The 27711-nt window shown below is 46.8% G+C and overlaps 11 protein-coding genes across 11 annotated transcripts; 7 read left to right on the forward strand and 4 right to left on the reverse strand.

Annotated features, from left to right (window-relative positions):
- Positions 1 to 4905: 4905 nt before the first annotated feature.
- Positions 4906 to 6200, forward strand: F9C07_2226817 (putative 2-hydroxyacid dehydrogenase; the record flags this gene model as incomplete). The annotated part of the gene is made up of 4 exons (XM_041290461.1): positions 4906 to 5068; positions 5124 to 5193; positions 5253 to 5539; positions 5629 to 6200. 4 exons carry the CDS (start codon positions 4906 to 4908, stop codon positions 6198 to 6200), a joined length of 1092 nt encoding a protein of 363 aa, XP_041143787.1.
- A 588-nt stretch (positions 6201 to 6788) lies between these two features.
- Positions 6789 to 7046, reverse strand: F9C07_1748 (putative phosphocarrier protein HPr; the record flags this gene model as incomplete). The annotated part of the gene is made up of 1 exon (XM_071508364.1): positions 6789 to 7046. One exon carries the CDS (start codon positions 7044 to 7046, stop codon positions 6789 to 6791), a length of 258 nt encoding a protein of 85 aa, XP_071364121.1.
- A 1030-nt stretch (positions 7047 to 8076) lies between these two features.
- On the forward strand, positions 8077 to 11986 carry F9C07_2278442 (nitrate reductase). The gene is made up of 7 exons (XM_041290462.2): positions 8077 to 8615; positions 8677 to 10011; positions 10064 to 10227; positions 10282 to 10670; positions 10736 to 10859; positions 10912 to 11676; positions 11765 to 11986. Exons 1-7 carry the CDS (start codon positions 8370 to 8372, stop codon positions 11775 to 11777), a joined length of 3036 nt encoding a protein of 1011 aa, XP_041143788.2. The 5' UTR covers positions 8077 to 8369; the 3' UTR covers positions 11778 to 11986.
- A 58-nt stretch (positions 11987 to 12044) lies between these two features.
- F9C07_2278443 (Isochorismatase-like protein) lies at positions 12045 to 13064 on the forward strand. The gene is made up of 2 exons (XM_071510302.1): positions 12045 to 12432; positions 12484 to 13064. Exons 1-2 carry the CDS (start codon positions 12108 to 12110, stop codon positions 12759 to 12761), a joined length of 603 nt encoding a protein of 200 aa, XP_071364122.1. The 5' UTR covers positions 12045 to 12107; the 3' UTR covers positions 12762 to 13064.
- Positions 13065 to 13223: 159 nt separating this feature from the next.
- Positions 13224 to 14241, forward strand: F9C07_2133401 (uncharacterized protein). Its single transcript, XM_041290463.2, has 3 exons — positions 13224 to 13515; positions 13599 to 13973; positions 14030 to 14241. The coding sequence occupies exons 1-3, from the start codon at positions 13351 to 13353 to the stop codon at positions 14162 to 14164; spliced, it is 675 nt and encodes a 224-aa protein (XP_041143790.1). The 5' UTR covers positions 13224 to 13350; the 3' UTR covers positions 14165 to 14241.
- Positions 14242 to 14615: 374 nt separating this feature from the next.
- Positions 14616 to 15832, reverse strand: F9C07_2278445 (putative monooxygenase; the record flags this gene model as incomplete). Its single annotated transcript, XM_041290470.1, has 2 exons — positions 14616 to 15290; positions 15344 to 15832. 2 exons carry the CDS (start codon positions 15830 to 15832, stop codon positions 14616 to 14618), a joined length of 1164 nt encoding a protein of 387 aa, XP_041143791.1.
- Positions 15833 to 16493: 661 nt separating this feature from the next.
- Positions 16494 to 18059, forward strand: F9C07_2198918 (MFS transporter; the record flags this gene model as incomplete). The annotated part of the gene is made up of 6 exons (XM_071509437.1): positions 16494 to 16637; positions 16702 to 17158; positions 17225 to 17251; positions 17277 to 17597; positions 17654 to 17758; positions 17911 to 18059. 6 exons carry the CDS (start codon positions 16494 to 16496, stop codon positions 18057 to 18059), a joined length of 1203 nt encoding a protein of 400 aa, XP_071364123.1.
- F9C07_2081531 (uncharacterized protein) lies at positions 17962 to 22666 on the reverse strand. Its single transcript, XM_071508851.1, has 4 exons — positions 22209 to 22666; positions 21125 to 22133; positions 18318 to 21073; positions 17962 to 18266 (listed from the first exon to the last, which is right to left on the reverse strand). Exons 2-3 carry the CDS (start codon positions 21926 to 21928, stop codon positions 19853 to 19855), a joined length of 2025 nt encoding a protein of 674 aa, XP_071364124.1. The 5' UTR covers positions 21929 to 22133; positions 22209 to 22666; the 3' UTR covers positions 17962 to 18266; positions 18318 to 19852.
- F9C07_1741 (putative endo-1,3-1,4-beta-D-glucanase) lies at positions 18933 to 19755 on the forward strand (the record flags this gene model as incomplete). The annotated part of the gene is made up of 2 exons (XM_041285090.1): positions 18933 to 19147; positions 19215 to 19755. The coding sequence occupies 2 exons, from the start codon at positions 18933 to 18935 to the stop codon at positions 19753 to 19755; spliced, it is 756 nt and encodes a 251-aa protein (XP_041143793.1).
- Positions 22667 to 22976: 310 nt separating the features above from the next.
- F9C07_1355316 (MIP transporter) lies at positions 22977 to 24687 on the forward strand. Its single transcript, XM_041290464.2, has 5 exons — positions 22977 to 23024; positions 23109 to 23457; positions 23520 to 24080; positions 24169 to 24239; positions 24300 to 24687. Exons 2-5 carry the CDS (start codon positions 23217 to 23219, stop codon positions 24366 to 24368), a joined length of 942 nt encoding a protein of 313 aa, XP_041143795.1. The 5' UTR covers positions 22977 to 23024; positions 23109 to 23216; the 3' UTR covers positions 24369 to 24687.
- A 19-nt stretch (positions 24688 to 24706) lies between these two features.
- On the reverse strand, positions 24707 to 27419 carry F9C07_1738 (putative sexual differentiation process protein isp4; the record flags this gene model as incomplete). The annotated part of the gene is made up of 8 exons (XM_071508359.1): positions 24707 to 25321; positions 25371 to 25553; positions 25620 to 25946; positions 26006 to 26103; positions 26177 to 26335; positions 26385 to 26599; positions 26650 to 26924; positions 26982 to 27419. The coding sequence occupies 8 exons, from the start codon at positions 27417 to 27419 to the stop codon at positions 24707 to 24709; spliced, it is 2310 nt and encodes a 769-aa protein (XP_071364125.1).
- Between the last annotated feature and the right edge of the window lie 292 nt (positions 27420 to 27711).

The raw sequence follows: 27711 nt of genomic DNA on the forward strand, positions 1-27711 counted from the left end.
TTTTCTTTTTCTTTTTCTTTTCTTTTCTGTGCGTTTCATTTTTTGCTTCATTTTTTCCCGCTTCCATTCAGCATCTGCAGTTCATTATGGACAGCGAGGATCAGCGATGGCTTGGACTACCGTTCCGCCCGGACCTAACTCAGTCAATTTGAACAAGAAAATTGCTGTCCGAGTCTCTGTATCTCACAGACCCTGTAGTTTAAGGTTTATCTCCGATAGTGCTCTGCCTGGTCAGGAGGCAACTCACTCCTAACATCGACATGACCTGAACGAATTTTCCCTGAACGTTGGTCGGCACCCTAGGAACCACCGTTGGCTGATCGCCTCTTGCTTTTCTCTGAGAGGCCTGTCTGGTATCAATTGGATTTCATGACATTAGCTTTTTCGGTATTTGGTGAAGGAGTCTTTCGTCCCTGGTCCCCGGAACCCCTCCGGAGACACAGTTGATCCTCGCGTATACAGTTTTGACGTTCCTGGTTTCCAGAGCACGATCTCCCGTGGGTCCAGAATGCATCAGTTGATGGGGTTGGTGCATGTTCTGCGCGGAAGACGCCGTCCAGCTACTAAAGATCTACTCCCCCAACCAGAATTCCTGCCAGCACAGCACTCACATCATTCTACGGAAGGAGCGGTGAATCTCGCTCGATCTGGTTGGATGGTCTTGCAATGGGATCCACAGGGCCCCTGTAAATGCAGTGCAGCGAAGGTTACGCGGCGCATGTTGATTTAATTGATGTTCTTTAAGGTTCGCCGGGTACAGACCCTATCTTAGCAGGCTTCACGTGGGAAATACAACAGCAATCCTCTCCTGCTTATGTGTGCCATTAGACGGATCCATTCCGGTAGTGAATACATACAGATAATCACACAGATGTAGTAGGTGGCTTAGCGCCTCGGTAGCGGGTAGGGCCGGGCCCTTTGAACAATTTGGTGTCCCTGCGTCTATGGAGTACTTCGGACTGCCAATTCTAGAGGTTGAATTCCTCATTTGCTTCTTACAGATACCTAGTAGTTGAGCATGACATCAAATTGAGTGATACACATGTATGTGGTTATCCCCAAGGGACGCCGGTATGGCTGTGCGGCATGCGCGTTCCTCTGCTATTCTTCTAAGACTCACACGAGACGCCCAGAAATATTGGCCCATTATTGGTTGGGGGAAGTCGGATGTGACCTGTAGACAAAAGTACGAAACCGAGGGATGCGAAAGGAGAGGCAGTCGTACCTCTGCGAGTCATGGGACAGATTGCGCGAGTTGGGGGCCGTTTCCATCATCCTAGGGCACTGCTCCGCCTCGCTTAGCTTCTAGCTTTGAAAATAATAATGAACAAAAGTACGGAGTTACCTACAATGTAGACAGTGATGATCCATGTCTTTTTTAATGCAGCTAGGATTTACCGTTCGTCACAAAGTCTGCACAGCCTTTCCCTGCTGTACAGTCTAGCCCTAACTTTAGCTCAGTCGTTGTAGATTTATCCACACTCGGGTGGAAAGGCAGCTCCGCGAAGAGCTAGAAAAATAAACAGATAGATGAATAGCAATGTGATTGTACAAAAGTACTCATAAATCACTAATAAATGGTTAATTTCTATTTTTATTCTCCCGTCATCCGACCGTTGAGAACACACCCACTTGGTTAGCTTACACTCACCTATGGAGAGGAAACCATGATGAGTTCCACCGATCTGAGGACAGATTCCACCCCAGGGCTGTCTATTTAGTTTAGATCAACGCGTTGCTTAATTTAATGTCTTCCAGGAACCTTCTGATACTATAATTTGGCGGAACGTGCATTAATTGAACTACCAGACCATGTTACCCAAAGTACTCATATACACTGGACGAATAACATGGACGAGGACCAGAATTACGGAGTGCAATCAAATTAAAATCCAACATCTGGCGGTTTTGGTCTTCAGGTCCAGTCCGGGGAGTTTTTCACCGGGGCAACCGGAAGACTAGCGGCTCTGCAATCTTTCAAAGACTAGTTTGGGGTTGGAGAACAACGGTGTGAAAATCGGGTGTATATCCGCCAACACATCATTTTTTTTTCGACGACTTATTGGGCATTACTTGGGTCTAATTTCCCTTGATCATCGGACAATTTGAACCCTTGGTAGGTATCTCAAGATCTTTTCACCCGCATAAAATAAAACTTAGTAAAATTAAATTTAGTCTCCACAATCCCTTTAAAAAGTACGTACAAGATCCTTCTATGTGAAAGCGCCCCTAATGGGTTAGGCGCTGTACCTGAGATCCGACTTGAGCATAGAGCGGCTTCATGTAGAGACCGCGTTGTATAAGCTTATGCATTTCGTGAGATCTGTTAACCGCAGAATAAATAAAGTTTTCTTATTAAATGCTACGCTCAACTGGGTAATAATCGTTTCCGCTCCGTCGGGTATAACCTCCCAGGTCCAGGTCCGAGTATGCGCCCCGGCCCCCGTGTAGTCGCGTAACTCCCAAAGAATGTCCCAAATGAGTCCTTCCACAACCTGAACAGGATGATGAGAATCATGTAGCGATGGTTTTGAGTTTTGCCGGACACAGCGAGAAGCTTGCTGTGACCGAGAAAGAAGAGCGAGAACAGAGAATGAGAAAAAGGGAGGATAATGGACCTGACGTCAAGTATGCCTAGCTTGGCCCAACGAAATTTCTTTAGCATGCTAATCTCCTGGGGTGTAGCCTATCACTGCGCCTTCTAGTTGACTACTCATGGCCAAAATGGCTATCACCCCAGCAAATGAGAAGTCCGGGATCTACATTACCACTAGATTATCTTCTTGCATGAAAGGTTTGAGAGTTGGTTCTCAATATCTCCATTTCTCAATTAGGCCTCTTAATCTTTCGATTCTTTTTACTCCCATACACACGTTCTTTTTCAAACCGAAAGTGCCTTTATCAACCCTTGACCTGCCCAGGGGGGTCAAAACAACTATCGTCGATGTACAAGGAAGTTATCTTGGCTCCCATTAATCAGATACTGACAACATCAGCTTTGCCCTAGACTAGTAATACAAAGGTACTGAAATCCTTGGGCTCACCAGGCACAGTACCAAGGGTGTTCAATACTCGTTTAGGATTATGCAGTCCTCGTTTATCTCTTTTCATTTCTTTCTTGGTATTAGCTGTAGAACCTCCATCCAACTAGTCCCAACGTTGTATATTAATTACCGTCATGCTTCTTAGATCTAAAAATAAAAGGTAAGGCAGTAAAGACCACAAGCAAAAGTTGTCCAATATTGAATGGTTGTAATTTGATTTGCTGACGGCAATGTAGAGAGCTGAGCCCCGAGGATGCGGAAGTGGGGACGTGGAAGATCCCCGTCAATCATCTTCCGGCATGTGAGTTGTAGATAGACGGATGATTGCAAGAAAGAATCCCAAATTGTTGAGGGGTTCTTTTCGCTCCATGGTACAAGTGAGCCGAACCGTTGTTTCAGATGGAGCATCATAGCGCAATGGCTGCCTACCACTAGGTAGACATCCGCAGACTACAATCAGCTTATTCGAGATCCTTAATGTCTTCAAATCTATTTATTACGTATGAACACCATGTAACCTGTTGTATGTTCCTGGAGCTATTATTTATTTCATTTTACGTCATTTCTCCTATTTCTTCCGTTTAATCACATTTCAATCACATTTTGTCTCTTCCACGCTTTATTTTTTATTTGTTATTTTTTTTTTTTTCAATTCATTCGTTGACCCTTTTTTTTCCTTTGGTTTAGCTCGGCTAGATATAGGGTGGAATTACATTTTCTAGAATCTATGATGTCCGTACAGCAACACGTTATCCTATCTCCACATCCGTCGACTATTGACGATCAAAAATATTTACTTCTTGAGTGACTCCTTTACACTAATGCAGGGGGTGTCACCGGGGATCCAAACTGTAGGAGGGTGCGAAAGTTAGAAGTAAAGTATGCCAGTAGAAGATAGATAGCAATGAAGTTATCACACCTGATTACCCACCTGTCGAATGATGGCAGCGAAAGTGTTGAACTTAGACGAACAAGTACTCCGTGTAAAGGAGAGGATAGGTATTTGTAAGCTGGGGTTGTCGTTGAATCGCAGAAGGATTATGGTGTTTAGCCGTATATACCTATCTTTTGCTGTACTGTGTAGTTGAGCGAAGGATCTACATGAAACTTTTGCATTTTACATTAAGCCACGGCTACCACGCACTTAGAGTCTTCAATACTTAGCTATCGAATACAACCCTAAGCCATTAAAATGTATTATTCTATAGTAACAGCCTATTAAGGTTATTCATACAAAGCATAGTGTATAGCCTAACCCTGGATCTTCTTAATAGTTATTGTTGTAGTAATAATATATATCGGGGGTCACTATAGTCCCTAGCTACACTTAGGGATGCGGGTGGCGAAAGTTATTGGCGGACGTACCTAACCTTAGGGGACACAGCACCTGGAAAGTGGTAAATATCGTCGGAACTTGTACTAGTCAATCATCCAAATATTTACACTACCATGGTAGACAATCTGGTGGGGCAAAGTAAATAGATCCCATTGGTTGATATACGGCGTATAGTGTGTTCCTATTGGTAAACTCAGGGAGAATTCGAGGTTAGTGCTCGGAATTGAACCAGTCGATGTTCCGAGGGCTCAGATGATTATAATTGGTACAAAATGAAGTGGGATCTAGTAAATAGATTCAATTAGGTGATAGAATGATATGTTACTGTGGGTAGACTCGGTAAACTGAACTAGACTCATCGCTGTATCCCCGCGCAAGGATTTCCCCCGTTCATCCACTCTACTGCACGGCACTTCAATTAATACACTTAAATGTAACCATAGATTCCACCCTTGCACGTTTTCTACCTATATTCGTTCCCTTTTTTCAGCTGAACCTGTCACGGTTAAGCCACTCACTGTGTCAATGCCGAAAGATGATGCACCGGAACTCCTCCTGGTCTTCCTTCCTTTGCCGGAGCCAAAAGAAGCGATTGACTCCATTCGCCAGCAATTTCCTACTATAGAGGTGGCATTCGTCGAGATTCCCCCTGGTACCTTGGAGATCACTGATGATGTTATTCCTTCTGGTTAGAGCATCTCTCAGGCACATAGATTACAATTACAACTAACTGGAAGAGTTAGATCTACTTCAGAGGGCAACTATTATGACCACAGCTTTTGGCGTTATTCCGCATCCTGACCAGACGCCTCAGTAAGCCACTATAATCCACGTGAAAGCCTTGATAGACACCAGCTGATAATGATCCCTAGACTGAAGTATTTGCACTCCTTCTCAGCTGGAGTGGATCACCTGGTCAACCACCCTATCTTTCGCGACACCAACATACGCATGTCAACAAGCTCGGGTATCCACGGACCGCCGATCGCGGAATGGGTGGTCATGAATTGGCTTGTCTACTCAAGAATGTACACCAAGATTTTAGAAGCCAAAAATCAGCAGCGCTGGCTGACATTCAAAGAAGTGAGACAATGGGAGGTGGATGACCATGTGGGCCAAACTGTTGGCATCCTAGGGTATGGTAGTATTGGCCGCCAAGGTAAGACATACATAGGAACCAATAATATATTCTTCGCTATCGCAGCGAATTGTATCTCTTTTTCTAAATTAGGGACTAATGTCGTTTAGTTGCTCGCGCTGCATCTGGTCTGGGTATGAGAGTCTTGGTATACACAGCACAGCCAAGGCTGACGCCGGAGTCGAAAAGGGATACTGGATTTATAATCCCAGGGACCGGGGATCCAGATGGTCTGATACCTGAAGCCTGGTATAGCGGGCGAGACAAAGCATCACTTCATGATTTCTTGGCCCAGGGATTAGATCACCTTGTGGTCTCTCTTCCCTTGAACGCGGGAACCACCAAGCTCATAGGTAAAGAGGAGCTGGACATTTTTTCTGCACATTGCAACTCCACCACTCGGAAGCCCTTTTTAACGAACATATCGCGAGGCAAAGTAATCGACCAAGATGCCCTGCTATCCGCACTGCAGTCAGGTGCCTTGGGGGGTGCCGCATTGGACGTGACTGACCCTGAGCCTCTGCCAGTGGGACACCCACTCTGGGAGCAACCAAATGTGCACATCGGCTCACACATGAGTGCATTTGGAAAGCGGTACTGGGAACGATCACTAGAGATCCTACGTCTGAATTTGACTCGTATACACGAGGGAAAGGAGTTGATCAATGAGTATCATAGGTGATGGTTTAGCAATTGAACCAGTCAGATATCTGCTCTACAATAGGATCTCTATCTCTGTCTTCGTGTGCTTCCAGCAAGATTCTTGTGCTTGGTATAATGTAATTGGTAATAGTGAACTTTAGGTTGGAGAGATATTTTGTTTAAAGAAAAAAAGATAGGGAGAGAGAAACGATAGCTTCTCTTACTTATATAAACTAGAAAATATCTACTGGTTTATATTATTATAGGAAGTTATGAATAACCTCTTTTCTCTAAATCTTTTTAACTGATATAATATCTGCTGTAGGAATTATTGAATGGTAATTCGCGATCAACGACAGCAACCATCTCCCAGCATACATTTCTTCGCATCTCGCACGAGCTGAACTGCAGAGAGGCTGGTGTACCACGTAAAGTGTCGAGGCGAGTCCTTCGCCCGCTCGTTTGTAATATGGACTATATTCAGAACAATAATAGCAAAGGCTTTATCCGCGGACATTACTAGTAGCATTATTCATATAAAGCTAGACAGATATGCATCCATGTCGATTCTCATGGTCCATTTGTCATGAACCAAAACGTACTGTATCACAAGATGATTCAGATACTACTAATACAGCTCCGCCAAAAGCTTGCACAAGTGCTCCACAGCATTTTGTTCATCCTCTCCCTCTGCTGTGATCGTGAGGGTGTTTCCCTGGCTAAGGGCAAGAGTTTGAAGTGGGAAAAGTTTTTTTCCATTGACTGTTTTGCGACCATCCGAGACAGTCACATTGGAGGTAAAGATGTTGGCTTCCTTGACAAATTGCGCAGCAGCTCGTGTGTGCATACCATTTGGATTCGTAATTGTTTCTTCCTGACTGAACATGATGAGGACAGGGCGAAATGCCAGGGGGCAATCAGGTGATCTGGGATCTTGATTCGGAAAAAGCTAATGTCTATTGTCAGCTTCTGTATTGTCAATGAAGTTACGATCTCCCTGTCAAATTGCTCACATAATGATTCGCGAAAAAAAAAAAAAAAAAAGGACACCGACCGGTACGGTAGCTGTTAAGAAGAATTGTTGTAGTCTCAAATTTTGATCACGTCGGGAAATACCCTCTTCTTTAAATAATACTTCGGCTTGACCGCATTCAGCCACATTAATCTTAGCTCGGCACAGGGAGAAAGAAAGGTGACCAGGGAGTACTAGCATCGAGAGCCAATTGGTCAGACAAAATTGAATTTCACACGCATCTCGCAGATCTCATGCCCTTTTTGATCGTTTAATATCCTAGTTCGGACAAACGATGGTGGCTGAAGCTGAAGCTGATCATAGTCCCATTAAGGCGGGTGAATAAGAAGTCGATAATCTGCTTTCAGCCTTAGCTGTTTGCGATTCTTAATTCTAATCTAATCGATGGCCTCCTGCTTTGACGAACATCGCGAACTTGAACAATACGAGGTGTTAGCTGCGACGGGTTCAGGGCGGGCCTCGCAGCTTTCTAGGGCACTGCGGTATAGCTTGCATGTCTTTTGGATGACTAGCTTTGTCACCTCTCTGCCATAGCAGTTAACTCCGGTATCCGTAGAGCTAGGCTCCATCTTACCCGGTTGCTTTTACTGGATGCATATATACTGTCTGGGAAGCTGTTATACAAAAGCTCCTCCCAGGAATCACTCATTGACATTGAATGGGTCTTTGACGATACCTCCAATTATATATTGCACTCAATCAATCATGCAGTTAAGCTTAGTACATGGGAAATCTCTATGTCCTATTGTCCTCCCATACATAGCAGCGAAGGCCAAAAGCGGTGAGCCTTTTGGTGGTAAAAGGGTACGGGCCTAAGGCACCATATAATCCCTCTCCGAGGAGATAGACGAACCTTTCCCCATAATTCATTAGTAACGCGCAACCCTATCCGCAGTTTTGGCACCGAGATAGAGTTCACCACCGGCAATAAGAACCACATGATGTCATATCTGGATCATAGTAACAAGGAGGAAACAAAGCGCTGGTATGAACATGCGTTCATATTACGGCAGATTTATGTGTGTCATTCGGCAATTCGTAGTGGGCGGGCAGGGTATAATAGAGCCGCCATTGGTACAACTCACTCCTGTTCTCGCTGCGGTGACTATATCATTTATCCTTATACTGCACCACGACTAGATAACTCATCTTCGTGAATCGTATGTCAATGCAGCCATGCCGCTCACGAGCCAACCTGGTGCATCCTATCTAGAGATACTTAATGAGCCGGACTGGACGCGGACGCATAGTCATCGCGTCGGAACCCGAAATCGCGATGCGCGGTATATAGGGCTCACTCATGGTGGAGACGAGATACCGTATGATCTCGAGGAGGTTGCTGAGGAGAAGCTTAATGAGCTTCGGCAGAAGGTGGAAAGGGGAGAATTGGTTACCGTTCGAGACATCATGACCAAGCAGATCGTGAGTTGTCCCTAGATAATTGTATTATGCCAGCGGATGATAGGACTGACTGTGGTGGCAGGACTTTCATTTGCGGAGACCAGACGTGCATCCGAAGTTTTGGAGATATGTATTGCATACTACCGAGAGCTTTATAAAGCAGGAGCAACCGTGGCCTGCGAATCTGGCAAAGAGAGAGGAGGAAGAGAAAAGGAAGGCGAACGCTGAAATAGAAGAACAAGGTCGAGGGACGAAAGGCGATGCTAAAGAGCATTCTCAGAGTCAAGAAGGGGATGCAAAAAAGGAGTCCGGGCCTGAGATGTCATTTGAGGAAGCGGCACTCTTGAAATGCCTGCAGCATGAACAGAAATATCGATCATCCATGAGGAAGAATGATGGGCGAGGTCGCTCCCCCTTTCACGACGAGGTACTTCCGGAGCAGATCGACGAGGCAGACCAGTTCTCTCCTGACAGTTGGGTCCCTCGAAGCAAGAGCTTGAAGCGTCTCACAGGGAAGCATCCTATGAATGCTGAAGCAGATCTAACAACTTTGTTCGACGCCGGCCTTATCACACCATCTCCGATCCACTATGTCCGTAATCACGGAGCCGTACCACATCTACTCTGGGAAAACCACAAGCTCGATGTGGTAGTCGACCGACCATTAACGTTTGGCATGGATGAGCTTATAAGTCGGTTCAACAGCATCAACATACCTATTTTCCTTGCCTGTGATGGTAGTCGTCGGAAAGAACTCAACATGATCAAACGGACGCGCGGGTTCAACTTTACCACTGCCGCTGTGGGTTGCTCATATTGGAAAGGTGTCCTCCTTCGCGATGTGCTTCTCGAAGCGGGTGCTGCAGAGCTCATGGAGAGAGAATCCGAGAAGTGCTTCTGGGTCCACTATAAGGGTGCCGATGAGTTGGGCGAGGGCGAATATGCAACCTGTGTTCCGCTATCATACGTTTTGGACCCCACTAATGATGTGCTGTTGGCATATGAGATGAATGACCATCCAATTCCACCTGACCATGGCTATCCACTGCGATTGATGCTTCCCGGATGGGTGGGGGCACGCTCTATCAAATGGTTGACGAAGGTCTGGGTCACGGAGTTCGAAAACGATAGCTATTACCACATTTATGACAACCGGCAGCTACCCAGCTTTGTCACAGACTCTGAATCGGAAATTGCAAAAATCATGTATCACCATCCTAGCACTCTGTGCACGCAACAGATGCTAAACTCGGTGATTGTGAAGCCGTCCCAAGAAGAGAAAATTAATTTGGCGGATATGAAGAAAGGTAAAACCTATCGTATCGAAGGTTATGCTTATAACGGAGGCGGGAATGAGATAGACAGGGTCGAGATTAGTTTGAATGGTGGTGATACCTGGCTTTACTGTGTGCGCAAGGTATGTGGTATTGCTCGGAACCATTCCTGCACAACTGGCTAAGGCCGCATAGTATCCTGAAGCACCGATCCGACATGGCAAGAAGTTCTGGACCTGGTTACATTGGCACATTGACCTCGACATAACAAAACTCGCTCGTGCAGAGAGCATCATCGTTCGTGCCTTTGATGAGCATAAGAACACACAACCTCCAAAGCCAGTGTGGAACCTTGAAGGGTACACAATCCTGGTCTAATTGGTTTGCCGGTGGCTGTGCTAATTTTCCCGTAGGATGATGAACAACTGCTGGTATCGAGTGAGGCCTGAGATATACGATGATCCCGCTAACCCAGACGCGTACCTACTATTCAGACATCCCGTTGACCAAGGGAATGGCACCAATGGCTGGATGAAGGAATCCACCGAGGAGCGGATCGAAGACGTTAAGCGTAAGGCATCCGCTCCTGGGAAGCAGTTTACTCGAGATGAGATCGAGAAGCATCATACTGAAGGCGATTGTTGGATTGTGGTAAACGGGAATGTGTACGATGCTACTAGTGTCTTGAGCTGGCACCCTGGTGGTAAAGGTCCGATTATGGCCCATGCTGGGGCCGTGCATATGGACACCACCGAAGAGTTTGAAAGTATCCATGATAATTATGCGCATGAAAAACTGAAAGGTCAGTATCAAAGGCGCCTGTCTCCTTTTGGCTATGTTACTCGAGGTGCTGAGGCTATAGTGCAGAGTGTATTATAGGACAGGTTACGGAGAAGGCGATGGCCCATATGCAAAAGGATGCTAATAGCAAGAAAGCGGAACTGTCGCACACCGATGGAGGGGATAGTAAGGCTGCTCTTAATGAGCACATGTAAGTTTGCATTTGCATAATATAAAGTGGCCCGATTCTAATCTATGCGGAGGTGGACTCGTGCCAAGCTCGTCGAGACTACACGCCTCTCACAGGATACTCAGCGATACACATTCGGCCTGTCACCCCCAGCTACAAAGCTCGGACTGGAAACAGGCCAGCATATTCAGATCGGCTTCCATTTCAAGGATAGCCTGGTCTTCCGTCCTTATACTCCAGTCAGACCCGTCCTCGATAAAGAAGAGGATGGGACCTTTGACCTCGTTGTCAAGACATATTTCCCTGATGAGAATCAGCCCGGTGGTACCATGAGCAATATTCTTGATTGTCTTCAGGAAGGGGAAGAGGTCGAAGTTAAAGGTCCATCCGGTGCGATTCGCTATCAGGGTCATGGCTGCTTCTCTGTGGATGATAAGACATACACCTTCGACAAAGTTTCGTTGATTCTCGGAGGATCCGGCGTTACACCAGGCTACCAGATCATTGCGCGAGTTCTTGAAGATAAGACTGATAAGACTAAACTCAGAGTAATCGATGCCAATAAGTCTGAAGATGATATACTGCTGAAAGGAGAGCTTGAGCAACTGTCGAAAGAGCACGGGAACCAGTTTGAGATCGTCCACGTCCTATCCCATCCAGGGGACAGATGGGGTGGTCTCAAAGGACATGTAAACGAGGATATTATCAAGAAGCATGCCTTCGAGCCTAGTGATCGCACTGTGGCACTTCTCTGCGGGCCGCCCACCATGATCCAAAAGGCGGTTCTTCCCGTTCTACAAGCCTGGGGATACGACGAAGATAAGAACTTGTTCGGTTTCTGAGCCACATTAATTTTAAAGATCCCAGGACCATATAATCCATAAAAGCAAGGAAATAAGAATAGTCATTGAATAAAGGTACTTTACATTATTTCGTTAGGGTTCAGTTGGAGAAAGTCGCCAGGGAAAGAAAGTACGGGATGCATTTGACGAAGATCTTGGGTAGAGCTCTGTCATTTTCCGTACAGCCAGTGATTTTTCGGGACAGTATGCATTGGCACAGAAATATATCGCACTAGCTTACGATAGCCTGTACACAATCATACTGTAAAGTTAAGGAATATGCCGGAATACAGGTGTTTCCGTCAACGTACCCCCCCACTGAAGTCACTCATGTACCCATTAGCCTCGGAGTATCAATATTCCTTATTATCTCGTATTTGGCTGACTCATACCCTCCTGTTTGTTCCCTGAGGGCTGGGTTTAAGAGATGCTCACCTTCCCTCTCACCCATCAAGACACTCCCAACGACGAAATGCCGAAAACAGCTTTATTTGTGGTCGACACACAAGCCGGCCTTATCTCGATTCCCGACACTGCTATACCCCACAGCGCTCGCATCTGGGAAGTTGGGAACAAAATCCTAGACCGCGCACGAAACGTTGCCAGCACTGAGCTCGAGATCGTCATAGTTCAGCATTCAGACGATGCAGAAGACCCCAATGCGAGCCTTCTCCCTGGGACAAAAGAATGGGAGCTGTCATTGCCCATGAAAGTGGGCGGTAATAACGAGAGAATTGTTTCCAAAACGACTCGTGTGTACCACATTCACCTTTACATCGTAGTCAATTGACTAATATACACAGGGGATACATTCAAGTCCAATCCATCACTGGCAGATGAGCTCAAGAGCCAGGGGATCACCACTATTGTAGCCTTTGGGATTCAAAGTGAGTGCTGCGTACTCGAGACTTGTCGCGGGGCTGTGGAAGCGGGGTTTACGGTTGTTTTGCTTCAGGGAGCGCATTCGACATATGATGACCAGGCTACTGGGCTTAGGGCAGAGCAGATTGAAAGGCAGGTTGAGCAGGAGTTATGCGCTATTGGTGTTCAGGTGGTGCCTTGGGAGCAATATGTGTTTTAGATTAAAGATATAGTCATTTGGCAACGTATTCAGTATCGACTTTGGATACTGGGTGGCCACGAAAGTCATTTGACCCCAAAGCTCAACGCAATATGGGAACAAAGTAACATTCTTCCGATCTGTATGCCTGCAAATTCGTCGCCCCCTCTACAGCCGCTCGATATTTGTTGTTTTGCGGTGATAAACCGCTCGTACGTGTTGGAGGGTTGAAATGCAAATACGGCTCGGGATCCTTTTGCCCAAAGGGTTTAACAGTGGATAAGTCCATGGATTTATTGGTGCAGAACTAATTTTAGCTGTTCAATTATCCTTTGACGTTATCTTTCAGACTCGAGATAAATTCCACGTATGCGATCTTTGATTGGAGATTTATGGAGCACTTGTGGGACCACTTTCTATATTTAAAAAGTCTACATATCTTACAATACGTGACTATGCCGGGTGAGTCATGTATAGTACACTATTTTGACACGAAACAACCAGACGCGAGACCGTCAGGTTGATGTTTAACCCGGATCTCTTAGACTCGTCAACTTGAATTCCCTGCAAATTGCTCACTCTGATCTCGTAACAGGATTAATTCTCGATCATGGGCGCGACAGCAGAAGTGACGTTGATCCCTTGGGATCCGCTGTCCGAGTGTCATCGAACACTCCTCTTCAAACAGCGAGTGGAATGCTCGTGGGACATGGAGATGGTCCAAGAGATATGGAGAGACCAACAGATTCGAGGCGAGAAGTGCATCTACTGGATCGTGAGTTCTACATACATAGATACCCTAGTATTTGATGTTCCATTAGCTTGTGAACCCAGAGCAGGGTTAACAGGAAATTATAGGCCCTCTCTACCAACGACTTCGTACCAGAGGAACGCGAGAAGCTGATTGACACGGCCGTATCCATTAATGCAGCAGCACGCCAACCAACACAAGCGGACTTCATCCCAATTGGACATATTTCTTTAGACTCAAAGAACAAGAAGGCTGAGAAATTGGACCTTGATATTCCGTCCGATAACGTCTTCTGGATTAAATCCTTCTTTATTCAGCATTATCTGCAGGGCAAAGGAATTGGAGGAGCAACCATGAATGAAATTGAGAGAATTGCTACCCAAGAGCCTCTATGCGCCAAGACTTTGATGCTAGACACCGTCGAGAGAGGAGATCAACTGCGAGAGGAGTTTGCTAAAGTTACCTATGGAGGCGTTCCGAAGGTAAACTTGATCATGGGCAGGCCAGCTTGATATTAACTTGACTAACAAATCGGCAGTTTACTAACCAGGATTGGTATAGTAGACGGGGCTATAGATCTCTTAAGATTGTGCAGAACTACTACGATTCAAAGGATAGGAATGGGAAGGTTTGGGACACCAAAACTATCTTCATGCGGAAAGACCTTGTATAATGAGTTATATCCAGTAGAACAGGGGGAAGAATAGCTACATATATTCGTATCTGTAATATTTAAAAAAAAACTGCTGCATATTGATTTGCAATCTTTGTTGCTATATCGCCAGCACTTTCCGACGAATATACATCCATGAACTCTAATTGATTATCAGACGTATAGTCAAGGTTTACTGGCCCAAGGTACCGGTAACGCACTTCGAGCATCGTTGACTGTGCCCTTCCAGCGCGACCCAGACTTTTGTCACCCTTAAAAAATAACCTTAAATACGAGTGGATCAACCTAAGATCAAAGAGAGCTCGCAGAGGTAGAAAAGCATCACGTATATACCTCTATACAGTCGGTGCTGCAGCTAATTCCGTCCTTAGCCGGATATACAGAGATGTATCTGAATCTCATAAGAAAAGAGCAACCATGACCACTTCATTTCCACTCGGCTTCAACTCACTTAGTAGTCACCCTCATCCCGAATAAGGCGATTGGCAGAAACCATATTTTCCAGGAGGCCCTTGGGACTGTCCCATTCAAGGAACAACTCCCCGGAAGCCACACTCCGAGTAATCACGTCCTGCGCGTAGGGAAACATCTCTTGCTCATATGCGGTCACGGCTTCTTGAGTGATACCCAAATTCTGGATCTTCCGAGCCAAAACCAACGCATTGCGCATGGCACAGTTGACTCCGTCCCCGACAAAGGGTGTAGTAACATGTGCCGCATCTCCAACCAAAGTCACACCTGGCGAAGTCTGCCAGTTCAGGTGCTCGACTGGGAAATAATACAAGGGCCAAGTTCGGAAGGGTCCAGTGGAGTTTCGAATAATTTCGTGGACAACTTCCGTAAAGCAACCGAAGTATTCCTCCCGAAGAAGGAAGTCTTTGACAGAATCCTCGTCCGATAGGTCGGCCTCACCCGCAGATGGGAAGTCTGCAGGCCCCTTCCATCCAAAGTCCATTCGGTAATGCCCATCACCTTGCCGTTGGATCCAGATCTTTTTGCCTTTCCCACAGAAGATCATCGGCCCCTGGCCGGCAAGCTGCTCCAGGGTGGAATGATATGGATTACCGGGTTGGATAAATAACGTGAGGAATAGAATGCCCGCGTATTTTGGTTCTGCTTGTGTCACCTAGAAGGGGTTAACAACAAGACCTCTAACTGTCTATGATTAAGGAAGCTCACTAAGTGTCGGATCTTGCTGCGCAAGCCGTCAGCCCCGACAACAAGTTTGAATCCCGAGGCGATAGTGCCATCCTCAAACTCGAGAATAACGTCTCCGTTTTCATTCCTGGAAGATCTTTTGACAGGAGTCGACCAACGGACTTTCTCTTTTGCGATCGAGGAAAGCATGACTTGGCGCAACTGCGCGCGATCAATCTCGGGCGAGTCGCGCCCTTCGCCGAACGTAGTGACCTTGTTCCCTTTATGATCAAACAGGCAGTGTATGGTGGCATAACCTCCTCGCGCATATTTCTTGAATTCTTCAAAGCACCCTGCTTTTTTGAGAACGATTTGGCCGCTACTGCGATGAATGTCTAAGCATCCGCCTCGAGGGGGAGTGTTCTCTGCACTGCGTTCATAGACAACGTAGTCGATACCCTGCTGTTCGAGCATGGCGGCAAGGGCAAGGCCACACGGGCCACCACCCACAATCGCGATATCGGGTGCCATCGTATAGCTTTATTGGCTTTGAAGTTGAAGCTCAGTCGTGCGAATATGGAATCCACGGATCATGTGAAATTAACAGCGAGATTCGCGGCAAAAATGAAAACGAAATGTCGTCTTTGGTCCGAAGATTCAATGTGTAGCACCTTGATTTTTAAATAAGACGGCAGGTACTCTATTTCACTGAAACTGAAGCTTCTGACTCGGCTCAATCGGATGGGCAATGTCGATGCATGTCTCAAAACTAGTGGCCGATGGATACATATTTCCGGTTAATACATGGTCTCCGCGTACAGCTGGAATAAGGGCAATACCCAAAATCCGGGGAAATGACACAAACCCCGAGTCTTTGCTGATCTTCCCTAGTATACGGTGGGTCATGAGACACCGATTATTAGCTGTAATTTCGTTTCCGGAGCCGATGGATGATCTACTGTTGCAATTAGCTTTATGCCACAATTATCTAGAATTCGATCGGGTTGTCGGCACATCACTCACAAGAAGCTCGGAGATAGCCAGCTGTTAGTTTACAATTTGAGAGGCTAGACTATTGTAGAATTAGATATCCTTGGCATTTGTTCGGCTTCATCAGCGCTTAAGAGTCCAAAGACGGCGTACTCCCTTCTATTAGAACTCGTGTGAAAACACAGGACAAGTACCAAGGTCGATGGATAACCTCACACCCAAGGACCAGCCACCGCACGACTCTGAGAATGGCATTCCTGATCAAGAAAAATTCGAAAGCTCGCCACTACAATGGCCCCAATCCAAGAGAGTCGGGCACGTTGTCCTCGTTAGTGTCCTCACACTAGTAATGTACTTCATGAGAATCATCCTTTCTCATTTTCGTATTTCTAAGCCAATAAACAAACAAGAACCTCTCGTCGACGATCTTTTCACCCGGAGCTAGGTACTTCGCAGAGTACGGGATCACCAACCCCAGTCTACAAAGCCTCATAGTCAGCATTTATATGTTAGGGCTCGTGTGTGGCCCGCTTGCTGTTGCGCCTATTTCGGAACTTTATGGGCGTCTCATGCCGTACCATGTATGCAACCTCATATTCTTCGGTTTTACAATAGGCTGCGCCAAATCAACTGGCACTGTGATGTTCCTCGCATTCAGGTTTCTGGCAGGATGCGCAGGCTCAGCACCGTTGACAATTGGGGGTGGAACCATTGCAGACGTTATTCCAAAAGAGCAACGAGGCGTGGCAATGGGTATGTTCTCGTTGGGCCCGACACTGGGACCGTCGCTAGGGCCTATCATAGGCGGGTTTGTTGCGCAATATAAGGGATGGAGATGGACGTTCTGGGTGCTTTTGATTTTGGTAAGTACAAATATCCAAAGAACGTAGGGTTGCACACAATAAATCATTTTGTTGACTTGTCTATTGGTAGCATGGATGCGTTGCGTTGGCGTGCCTTGTGTTTATGCGAGAGACTTTTACAGGCATCCCTCAAGGTGGCCAGAGCCCTGCCCTTGAACAGAAAAAGCTCACGGCGCAAGAGCTGCCAGCCCACTTCCTACGCGCGCTACTGATACCGATAAAGCTCCTCATATTCCACCCGGCAGTACTCCTCACCTCGCTATCAGTTGCATACGCTTTCGGCTTATCCTTTCTCCTGTTTACAACATTTCCAAGCGTTTTCCAAAAGCAATATGGCTTCTCGCTTGGCATTTCAGGCCTTTGCTACCTCGGGATGGGCACAGGAATGTTGATTGGCGTCGCCACATTCAGCCTGACAAGCGATAAATTGCAGCACTGGCACAGTCGGCGCAATTTCCACGACTGGCGCGTATGGCCATATTCTGCCCTGTGATACCAGTTGGCTATTTTTGGTATGGATGGTCGGCAGATAAAGTAACGCATTGGATTGTACCAAATATCGGCACCTCGTTAGTTCGACTGGGTACATTATTCACACTAGTTAGTGTTCCTCGCCTGTCTTCGTAATTATGTTCGACTACAGCTGACCTCATTTGGTACGGATGACAGTGCAGCTCTATCTCATTGACGCCTGTGGGCCTAAGAAAGCTGCGTCCGCTTTGGCTGCAAATACGATATTACGTTCGATTGCTGCAGGTCTGCTACCTCTTGCTGGACAACCGTTATATAATAGACTTGGTTTGGGGTGGGGAAATAGTCTACTTGGGTTCCTGGCTATCTTGTTTATACCTATTCCTTGGCTACTTTATCGATACGGGAGACAGTTGCGTGAGTGGTCTGAGTAGAGACACGGAGACCTGTAGACAAGGTTGAAACGAATCATATCTAGAGATCGATAACTCAGTTATGTATCATACACATAGGGGAGGAAATAAGCCATAGTGCCACGGTTCATCGCTATCATCTCACTATCTATGTCCTCATTTATAGCGATAATTGGGGAATCTATGAAAAAAGCAATGAGTACTCGGGGCCGCTGAGAGGGTTCCAAGCTATACAGAGGATCAGAAAAGCCTTCTAAGGAAATGGATAGAATTTGATACTCCGAAAGAGAGGCGAGCCAGAACAGATTTTGATTTCCTGGTACATCGCTATCAGAAGCTGTACCAATATCAGCTACGGAGAGAAAGAGAAAATATGTATAGCTCGTAAGAATCTTCGAACTCGCCCTCTAAATCGCTCTAATGCAGCTCATTTCCTCGTATTGCGACCAAAAAGACTCCCTGATGTCGGAGCGTTTCGTGACCAAACCGCAGAGAAACCAATCATCCACGGCAGCGTTCGAGTCACCTGCACACCTCGTCTTCCTCCCGAGTTAAACCGGCCTCAGCTATATGATTTAGCACAGCATGGAGGTGATTGAAGAGACCCCGGATTCTGTGTATTATATGTAATGTGACCGGAGTTTGGAAACGGACCCACCGACAGCAAGGATATCGGGTTGTCGGTTTTTGGGAAGCAGCCGAGACGTCCGAGCCGTGGAGAATGCTTCTTGGCACTCATCGAACTGTATATTTGGGAAATATGAAGAGAACAGAGAGCCTGGCTTGAACAAGGTGCTTGTCAAAAGATATCTTATCTTTCATCATTCTACCACTTGACTATTAATCTATTAAAAGACCCTTTGCCAGCGCATAAAAAGCATCATTGACAACAAAATGGGCGACTGCTGCTTAAAGGGCTTCCGCTGGAATGGCAAGCCTGCTGGCCGAGAAACCACACTGGCTGGCATGAGTTGCTACACGGTAGGAACGAATTCCAGCGTGGCACTTCTACTGCTCCACGATCTCTTTGGTTGGACCTTTCCCAACACGCGACTCCTATCAGACCATCTGGCGGAGGAGGTTGGCTGTACAGTCTATGTACCCGACTTGTAAGTTGTGATATTAGCGCAATTCTTCCATAATGAACTGTACCTCATGAAAATTTGTTCGGACCAGGTTTGGAGGTGAGCGCCTCCCACCCGATGTTCTCCTCGACGAGAGCAGATGGAACGAACTCGACCTCCCCGGTTTTCTGAGCCGCAATACCAAGGCTATTCGAGAGACGGACATCTTCAACTGCGCCAAGGCTCTGCGAGAGGAGCATAAATACTCTTCTATCGGTGCGATTGGATTCTGCTTCGGTGGCTGGGCAGTTTTCCGTTTAGGCGCAAAGGATGTTCGGCTTGTCGACTGCATCTCTACCGCTCATCCCACATTCCTTGAACAGAAGGAGATCAGTGATATCGGGGTTCCAGTTCAGATTATGGCGCCTGAACACGATCCGCAGTTTACAGAGGAGCTAAAGGCTTTCAGTAATACGGTCATTCCTAAGCTTGGTGTGCCGTATGACTACCAGTATTTTCCCTTCTTAACGCATGGATTTGCGACACGGGGGAATCCAAACGATAAGGATGAGATCGCGGGCATGGAAAGGGCGAAAAATGCGGCGGTTCTCTGGTTTCGCCAGTGGTTGCACAAGACGAGCACAGCGAATTGAATATGTCATGTATCAAGCAACAATAATAGCAAACTAATGACTGATTCAAGAGAACAACACTATCCAGCTATAGAAGGAGACCATTTAGTGAAGTATATCAATGTTGGATGTATTGTAAGAACAGCTCTTCGTAGCTGGCTTCCGAGACACCGCTAGCGTCGAAGGTAGCTGTATCTTCAAACTGAAATTGTGATTCGAAGGCAGTGAGATCAACCTCACCCAATTCACTATCACCATTCCATGTTGAAAAATCAATCTGTTGGGAGCCTATGCTGCATGGAAGTAGATTCTCAGTCGATCTAGTGGGTGTGTTTTCTGTGAACCGTGATTCACTTGACTTGGGAGGGTCCTGGTACTGGAACATTGTTAATGGTGAAAGCCCCCAAGACAAGGCGGACCCCCCACCCCCACTAGAGAGAAAGGGCAGTAGCATGCTGTCGTAGAAACTCCTAGCTCGCTCCATCTTTTCCTTCATGGATTCTTGCAGCCGATGGTATGGCGATTCAATGCCGAGCGTAATAAATGATTCATAGCTCTGCTCAATAAGGGGCCATACACTTCTGACAAAATGTAGGTCATCACAAACTAGAATTTCAGCAAGAGATGTTGCAAGTGCTTGCCAAGGGAAGAAAAGCGGTGCAATCCACCGCCATGGCTCTGTTCTGGCACTGCTATATACTCGGCATCTTGAATCGAGGGCCTCTACGGCTAGCCTCAAAAGGTTGACATTGGTGTTTTGAGAATTGCACGAGGACGAGCTAGCTTCCACCGGGCGCAGGGCAAGGAGATGTAGGAAAATTCCGATTGAATGCGCAAGCTCCTTGGCGTAGCAATTCAAGTTATTCTGGTCCGTTTGACATCCAACAAATAGCTCATCTGTGCGTGTCTTGAACGATATTATCAGCTGTTGTCGCTGTTGAACAGATTTTGTATCAGACTTCACAGAGTTCGAAATGTTCAATTGCCGGGCTGTCTCTTGAGCGTAAGAAAGGACATGAAACATGGCAGTCTCTGCAACGTTTCTCCGTGGGGATATCTGTATTTCCAAATCTGTGCTAAATTCATCATCCTCCATATCACGAAATGGCTCGAACCTGAACCAGGTGGATTTAATCATTGGTTCTGAAGCGCTGCTTAGGGATGCCTGGATATCTAGCAATCCAATTGCGTGCCAAAGTCGTCGGCGCATTTCCTTTTCGAAAGGTTTGACCGGGAATGGGGGGCTGGGATCATGGAGTGAAAGAGCTTGGGCAATGCGCAAGGCTAGGGCAAGCATCGTCCAGAAGCGTCGGGTCCGGTCATGACATCTCATCGCTATCTGTAGCCATTCAGCAAGTAAGACAACCAGATCAACATCCTTCACACTTACCAAAGATATCACAAAGGCTTGGAGGACAGTTAGATCATCCGTCAACAGGTAGTCCGCTCGTTCGAGAGCTGCAGTCGACTCCTTCTGATATTTTGAAATTAGGGACACTTTATCCATTCCAAAGCAGGAGAGACATGTATCTTGGTTGACAGTACAGCTGGCAGCGTAGTATATGGCAGATGCGAGAGCTGCAGGCGCCGGATGCCAGGGCTCGTACTTCAGGTAGCATTCTCCTTCCAACAGATGCGCCTGAATGGATGGACGATGCAGAATCTTCACTAAAGGATCGACCTGTGTTAGATAGATATACAATAGCTGCTGGCGCTCGCCACAACTATTTAAATTTAAATCTCCCCTTCCCGCGGACATCATTCCATTCGGAATTAGTCGAGCACACTCGTCAATCATACAGGTGAGGTCATTGTGTTGGCGAGTATGGAATGTCGCCCCTTCCGTGTGGTCCCGTTCCTCTATTGGCGTTATAACGCGGGCTAGGAAATAAGATCGAGTAGGATGAGCCTCCCGCCTTCCTTGTAGGAGTTGGACGAAGCCAGTTGGCATACTCTCATGGCTGTTACTTTGCTCCAAAGGGACTGGCGATGACAAATTCACAGATCTTCGAGATCGGCCGCGAGGAAGTCGTCTTCGTTCGACCGGAATACAAAGGATACCTGAATTCCGGCAGTTGGTACACGGTATAAGCCTGTCGCATTTCACTTTCCGCTTGGTGCACCTCTCGCAGCTTAATCTTGCCATTGAAGCGATCTGGGTCCGCGATACGTTTCGGACACCGTTCGCATTCATGTCGGCCGGGACACCGGGCGTTGAAAGGATGAGGCTAGAGTCTGGAAAGTTCCAGTTGGGATGGCAACGCTCCTAGTAGCACGATGTGGTGGATTCTGAATAGCAAAGTCGGGGGAAATAAATGAATGAAAGAAAGAAGTATTTGGTAGAAAACAAAGCAGCATCTATACTAAAAGTTATCGGATTTAACCCGGCAAAACCCGACCTGCATTAAATCCGCCCCGCACATCAGATTTGGGAAATTATGTATGACTATCATAATCAAGTCTAGATAGCTTACCTAACTATCTCATATCCGGGTCAGGGATAGATCTGCATTGCTGCGTGAGAAACCGATTTGAGAACATGTCTTGGGGCTGGAGTCGGGTCGATTTATATGAAGACGCTTCCTGCCCACGAGAAGATACTCGAACCATGGTCAGTGCTATCGGACTAGTCCTGCGATTTTTTGAACTTCCCCCTTGTAGAACTGGACTGGTGCATACTATAGAGCTAACAAACCTCAATTTTAAGAGGTCAATTTGAAATCGGAGATTGTCTTCCAGTATAGAGCATTCAAGCGATGGGCTCCTCCACCCGCAACATCTGGTCGAAACCCTCGTCGAGCGAGTTGCCGTACCATGGTGGGCGACTTGATCAGTTTGTGACCGATTCAAAATATCTCCTTCCCGTCTCAATCCGATGTTCTCGTAATTTATGCGGTTTATGTGGGACCATTGACTCTTATAGACATAAATGGTAAGTCCCCTCGGCATACGGTACATATAAGGTTGTCTGTTACAGGTCTTCGACAGTGACGTTAAATATAAACTATGTAGTGCCCTAGACCAAACAGTGTGACCGTATGAGAGCTTTAGGTGATTATTAATCTCGATATACGCTTTATCTAATGCTTATGCGAGCTTTAGCTAATTATTCAAACCTAAACTCTACCTAAGTGGTATTAGATGCCACTAATTTTTCAAAACACATAATAGCTGGAGATAAGGGCAAATTCAGACTAATTTCCAATATTTAAAAGGGTCATTCCAGCTTTTGCCATATTGAGCTTTGAAAGTAACAACAGCTTCGTGGTTTTATGTAAAGGTCAACATCGGTGAGAGAGCCGCACCAGCAGTCGTGAGGTCATCCAAAGTTTAGGGCCGGAAAACCGCTGACCACAGCCACGTGAAAAGTCTAGATCTATCCATAACCCACGAGGCGATACCGTGCCTTAGCAGTAATATCAAGAGCTCAGGATTGCAAAAGGAGTCTTTGATTATCCCAGCGAGACGTGCATCCTACCATCATGGATCGCACTACATTCCCGGAGAATGGCAACATGCCACGGCCCAGGCCCGTTGTACAGCCTTTCGCCGGTAGAATCGGCGGCAACCAAGGGCTTGTAGTTGATCGCACTGACCCCGACAATGCGGATCTCTTGAAGAAGGTGCCTGATGCGGCACCGCTGATGACGTTTCGTGAGGGATTCGACCTGCGCGGATTTTGGGACATTGACCTCTGGAAGTTCGGCTTTATCGAATGCATGGGTGAGCGTTATGAAGTCACGAATTGAACCTCCAATTACAGAAAAGCTTACTTGAACCACCAGGTACCATGATGATGGTGTTCGTGACTTCTTGGATCGCAGTACGACCAGCTTCGGCTGCGACAAACGTCAGTGCTACTTCATCATCCGGCGTATTCTCAACCTCAACATTTCTGGGACCACTGTTCGGAGGGATTAGCAACTGGCTATTCCTGACTCTGTTCATCTTCTCTTTTTCAAATGTCAGTGGTAGTCACCTCAACCCGACCATTACGCTGGCTACCTTCTTCGCACGTTTGATATCACTCCCTCGAATGGTCATTTACCTTCTAGGTCAAACCCTTGGCGGTACCTTGGCCGGGCTTATTCTTCGAAGCGCGTATGGGTCCAGGGACTTCACGGTAGGAGGTTGCGCAGTGAATACCCGCTTGGTGCCTGTAGATGAGGCATTTCTCCTGGAATTTATCTTCTGCCTGGTCCTGATTTTCCTCTCATTCGGAGTTGGTCTGGACCCAAGACAGAGTTCTATCTATGGAGCTGCGTTGTCTCCCTTTTTAGTAGGGATGACTCTAGGCGTTGTGAGCTGGGGCTCCTCTTTCACTCGCGCGGGCTACGCTGGAGCTTGTGAGTATATCCTAGACACATTACGATCTGGTGAAGTTGGGAGGAAGTGGTTGCGGAATGATATGCTAACACATTATGTACATGACAGCATTAAATCCGGCCCGATGCTTTGGCGTCTATGTAGCTACCAGCTTTCCGGGATACCATTGGATTCAATGGGTATGTACATTACAGAAGAGGAACGTATACGTGCATGTCTAACCATGTTTTCTTCAAAAGGTCGGTCCTCTCGCTGCCTCCATAGGGCATGGTATTGTCTACTTTGTCGCACCTCCTTGGGGGCATTGAAGGTCGCGTATAACGCTGCTGTGGCAGAGTGTTGAGCAATATAGTAATATAACATAGACGATGCGTACATACATTGTGTGACTGTGGTTGCTCGAGTCAAATGTATGTACAACTAGCAACATCAATAATCTACTCAGATATCAACAAGTAGATTCCCATCGGTTGACAATCCTATTAAATCTTCTGGTACTTCGGCTTCCATTGGAGGGAGCCCCAGCACAGCCAGAGCCAACGATATTCCCTGAGCACTATCATGCGAACTTTCCGCTTTCTGGGATAGGGAGATACGAACAACCTTTCCAATCACACGTATCCTACTTTTTGTCAGGTCTTCTGATTTACCAAAATGAAAATTGGAGGTAAATAATGCTCACCTTATAAACCTTTGTCCCCCACCAACTGAAATGCGACGAAGCCCCAGAGAAAAAGATAGCAAAGAAGATGACAACTCCCGCCACAGAAACGGAGGAATCCAAGGCAGCACTCAGAACAAAATTATACTTATACCACCACGCATACAGACGCTTCCTTATAATCCATCCAAAGGCCAATCCCACAAGAGCCCAACTTCCATATGTCGTTCCCGTGGCAGGCGGGAGATAGTTCAGTCCGCCGAGGAATAGGGGAACGTGGAATTTCTGTAAGATAACGTTCTTCGGATACCGACGTCTAGCGATGAACACTATAACGGGAAGGACAGCGCCGATGATAAAGAAGTATAGCAGTGAGTGATATCCGATCTTGTTGTTGAAGAAGCGACGCGGTCCGATAGCACCCCAGATCAGACTTGTGTTGAAATGTGTCCGGGAGAACGGACAGCTGAATCCGTTCACTGCGTCGGTTGTGCAGACGCCTTCGATGTTGCCCAGGCCCCAGTTGAGGACGCTTACGCTGCTTAATGTGCCGGCTATTATACCTCCGCATTGTGCAATGAAGAGTTTTCGTGGCGGGATCTGGTTGATTGGTTAGTTCGAGCTAATGTTCTACACAGGGGTCACCAACGTTGAAGTAGATTCCTAATTTCATATCCTGGCAGAAGTAGAGACCCTTGATTGTTGTCACGTATCCGAGGTTGAAGAACCAAATGTTAGCGAGTACACGGCCCTCGAAGACAAAGCCGGCTACAATCCGGCAGAAGATGTCGATGTTGATTTTCTGGTTCGCCGTTGCGTAGACCAGGGCAAGCTATTTTGAAATCATTGTTAGTGATTTATCCTGTGCAGGTCTGGTCCACAATTGTTGGTCACCTACCGGAGAGAAGAAAGACAGAGCAACAGCGCACGCCAGCAATGCACCGTACCAACGCAGCTCTACATCCCAATACTCTACGGAAAAAATGGCGAGAAACAACGCCAACAATGTGGTACAAAGGTACCACCACATTGGCACTTCTGCATTGGGTGAATTGTCTGGGGCAAAAATCTCTTTTAGATTGCCCGTTACGAATTTGTGCTGTACCCGGCGCATGGCGTCCGCAATCTCTTGTCGCTTCTCGAGAAACATCCAGACCACAAGCGAGGTTAGGGTTGCAAAGGATAGACCAAACATATTCAACGCATAAGTCACGGGCATAAAGACCTATGGTAGTTAGCGAGACCGTCCCATAGTACAAAAGCCGGTTATAGATAGAGTCATACTGGTGAGTACGCCTCATATTTAGCCACGTCTAACTGATATCTTGAAGCCTTGTTCACGATCTTGGAAGCGCTGTATGTGCTACCTGTGTTATCGAACACTATTATTGCAACCGTTAGCGGTATGTTTCGGGGCAATACCAATCATTGTACGCTTTATAAGGCGGATCATACCAGAAGAACTCTGGAAGGGAAGGTAGGCGGAGTACCACGTATTGGTATAGTAACAAGCAACAGCGACGATCCAGATCCAGAACACTAGTGCTCCGAAGACATTCACAATTGCCCAAGATGGGACCACGAGAGGAGATCCGACATAGGATATTTGACTCCCTATACAAGTGTCAGCGCTATGACATTAAACCTGAATCTGTGCACGTACAATCGAAAGTGAGTGGCAAGAGACCCATGCCGCTCTTCATCCCAAATAACTGGTTTACAACTGTGTTCTTTGGTGCGATCCAGCATGGAAATGCAAAGTAGCTCAGAGCGGGAAAGATGAAGTCCGGGAACCAGTACCAGCAGAATGAGATACAAAATACCAAGCTGAAAAAGGCATAACGGGATATCTTCCAGGTTGTGTAGCCGAAGCTTTCACTGCACTCGGTTAGGTAATTCACAGGTAGCATAAGACGCATTGCACTCACATCGCATGAGCATCCTTCTTTTTCGATCCATGGAGCGTAGATGTGAGGGCTGAGGTACCCAGGAGTCCCGGCCACACGAGTTCATGAGGTAGAACGACGAGCGATCGAAATATTCCCGCCAGCGACAGCCCGACGAAGAAGCCCGCCAAGGTCATAGGGATTTGAAATCCCCACCCAGCTTTATAGCCGAAGAACATTTGTTGTTCGGTCAAGACATCTGCGCCGAGACGAACGTAGATACTTAAATTCGACATGACGTACACCAGGATATGCTCCTATTCGTATAGCTTAGGTCAGTATCGACAACTTCCATCTAATTCGCAAGTAGTTACCTTCTTATTAAACGGGCCCGGGTTCAGGTTGAAGGACCACGCGCCAAGCGGTACGTTCCAACTTGGTATGGCTTTCTCCCATAGCTTGCCGAGCGGATAAGCCAGCAAAAGCACGACTGCTGATGAGATAGTGATAGACGGGTTTCTCAAAGTATACAGTGTATTTAGACCGCTGACGACGATACAGAACCCAATTCCCAGCACCCACATCCGCAAAGTCAGTACGGCCTCGGTTGGATCATCGTCCTCCGTGTCAATACCAGCTGCCCGTAAAATCTCACCGACCGAAGAGCCTGCAGCATTTGTTATGAGCACAAGAGTACATAAACTGGTGTAGTGTAGTGCCTTACTGTCATCTTTCTCGGTAGCGTCTGACTTATCCCCCAGCTCCGGCTCTGGCTCTGAGTTGGCAATCGCTTCCTTGCACTCGACAGCCATGGCTTAACTTTGTCTCTGAACCAGAAAAGAAGACATCAGCCGGATCAGATATGATTGATATATTTATCAGATAAGATCTAATCTGAACCTGTGGCGGAATTGGAAAGGAGATGGAAAAACAATGATCGGAACTTCTCGGTGGAAAGGATCTATCCATTGCACAATTCGTCGGTCAGGTTCCGATGACTGCAGCCCTGTCGGACAACAGGCAGCTCTGGCCGGCCTCTCTCCTCCGAAATTAGGTAGCTGAGTGGGGCATCATATCATCGTATGTCTTGCCTGGCACAAGGAA

Source organism: Aspergillus flavus, chromosome 2 (genome assembly GCF_009017415.1).
Source record: "Aspergillus flavus chromosome 2, complete sequence".
In the NCBI taxonomy this organism is placed as follows: domain Eukaryota; kingdom Fungi; phylum Ascomycota; class Eurotiomycetes; order Eurotiales; family Aspergillaceae; genus Aspergillus; species Aspergillus flavus.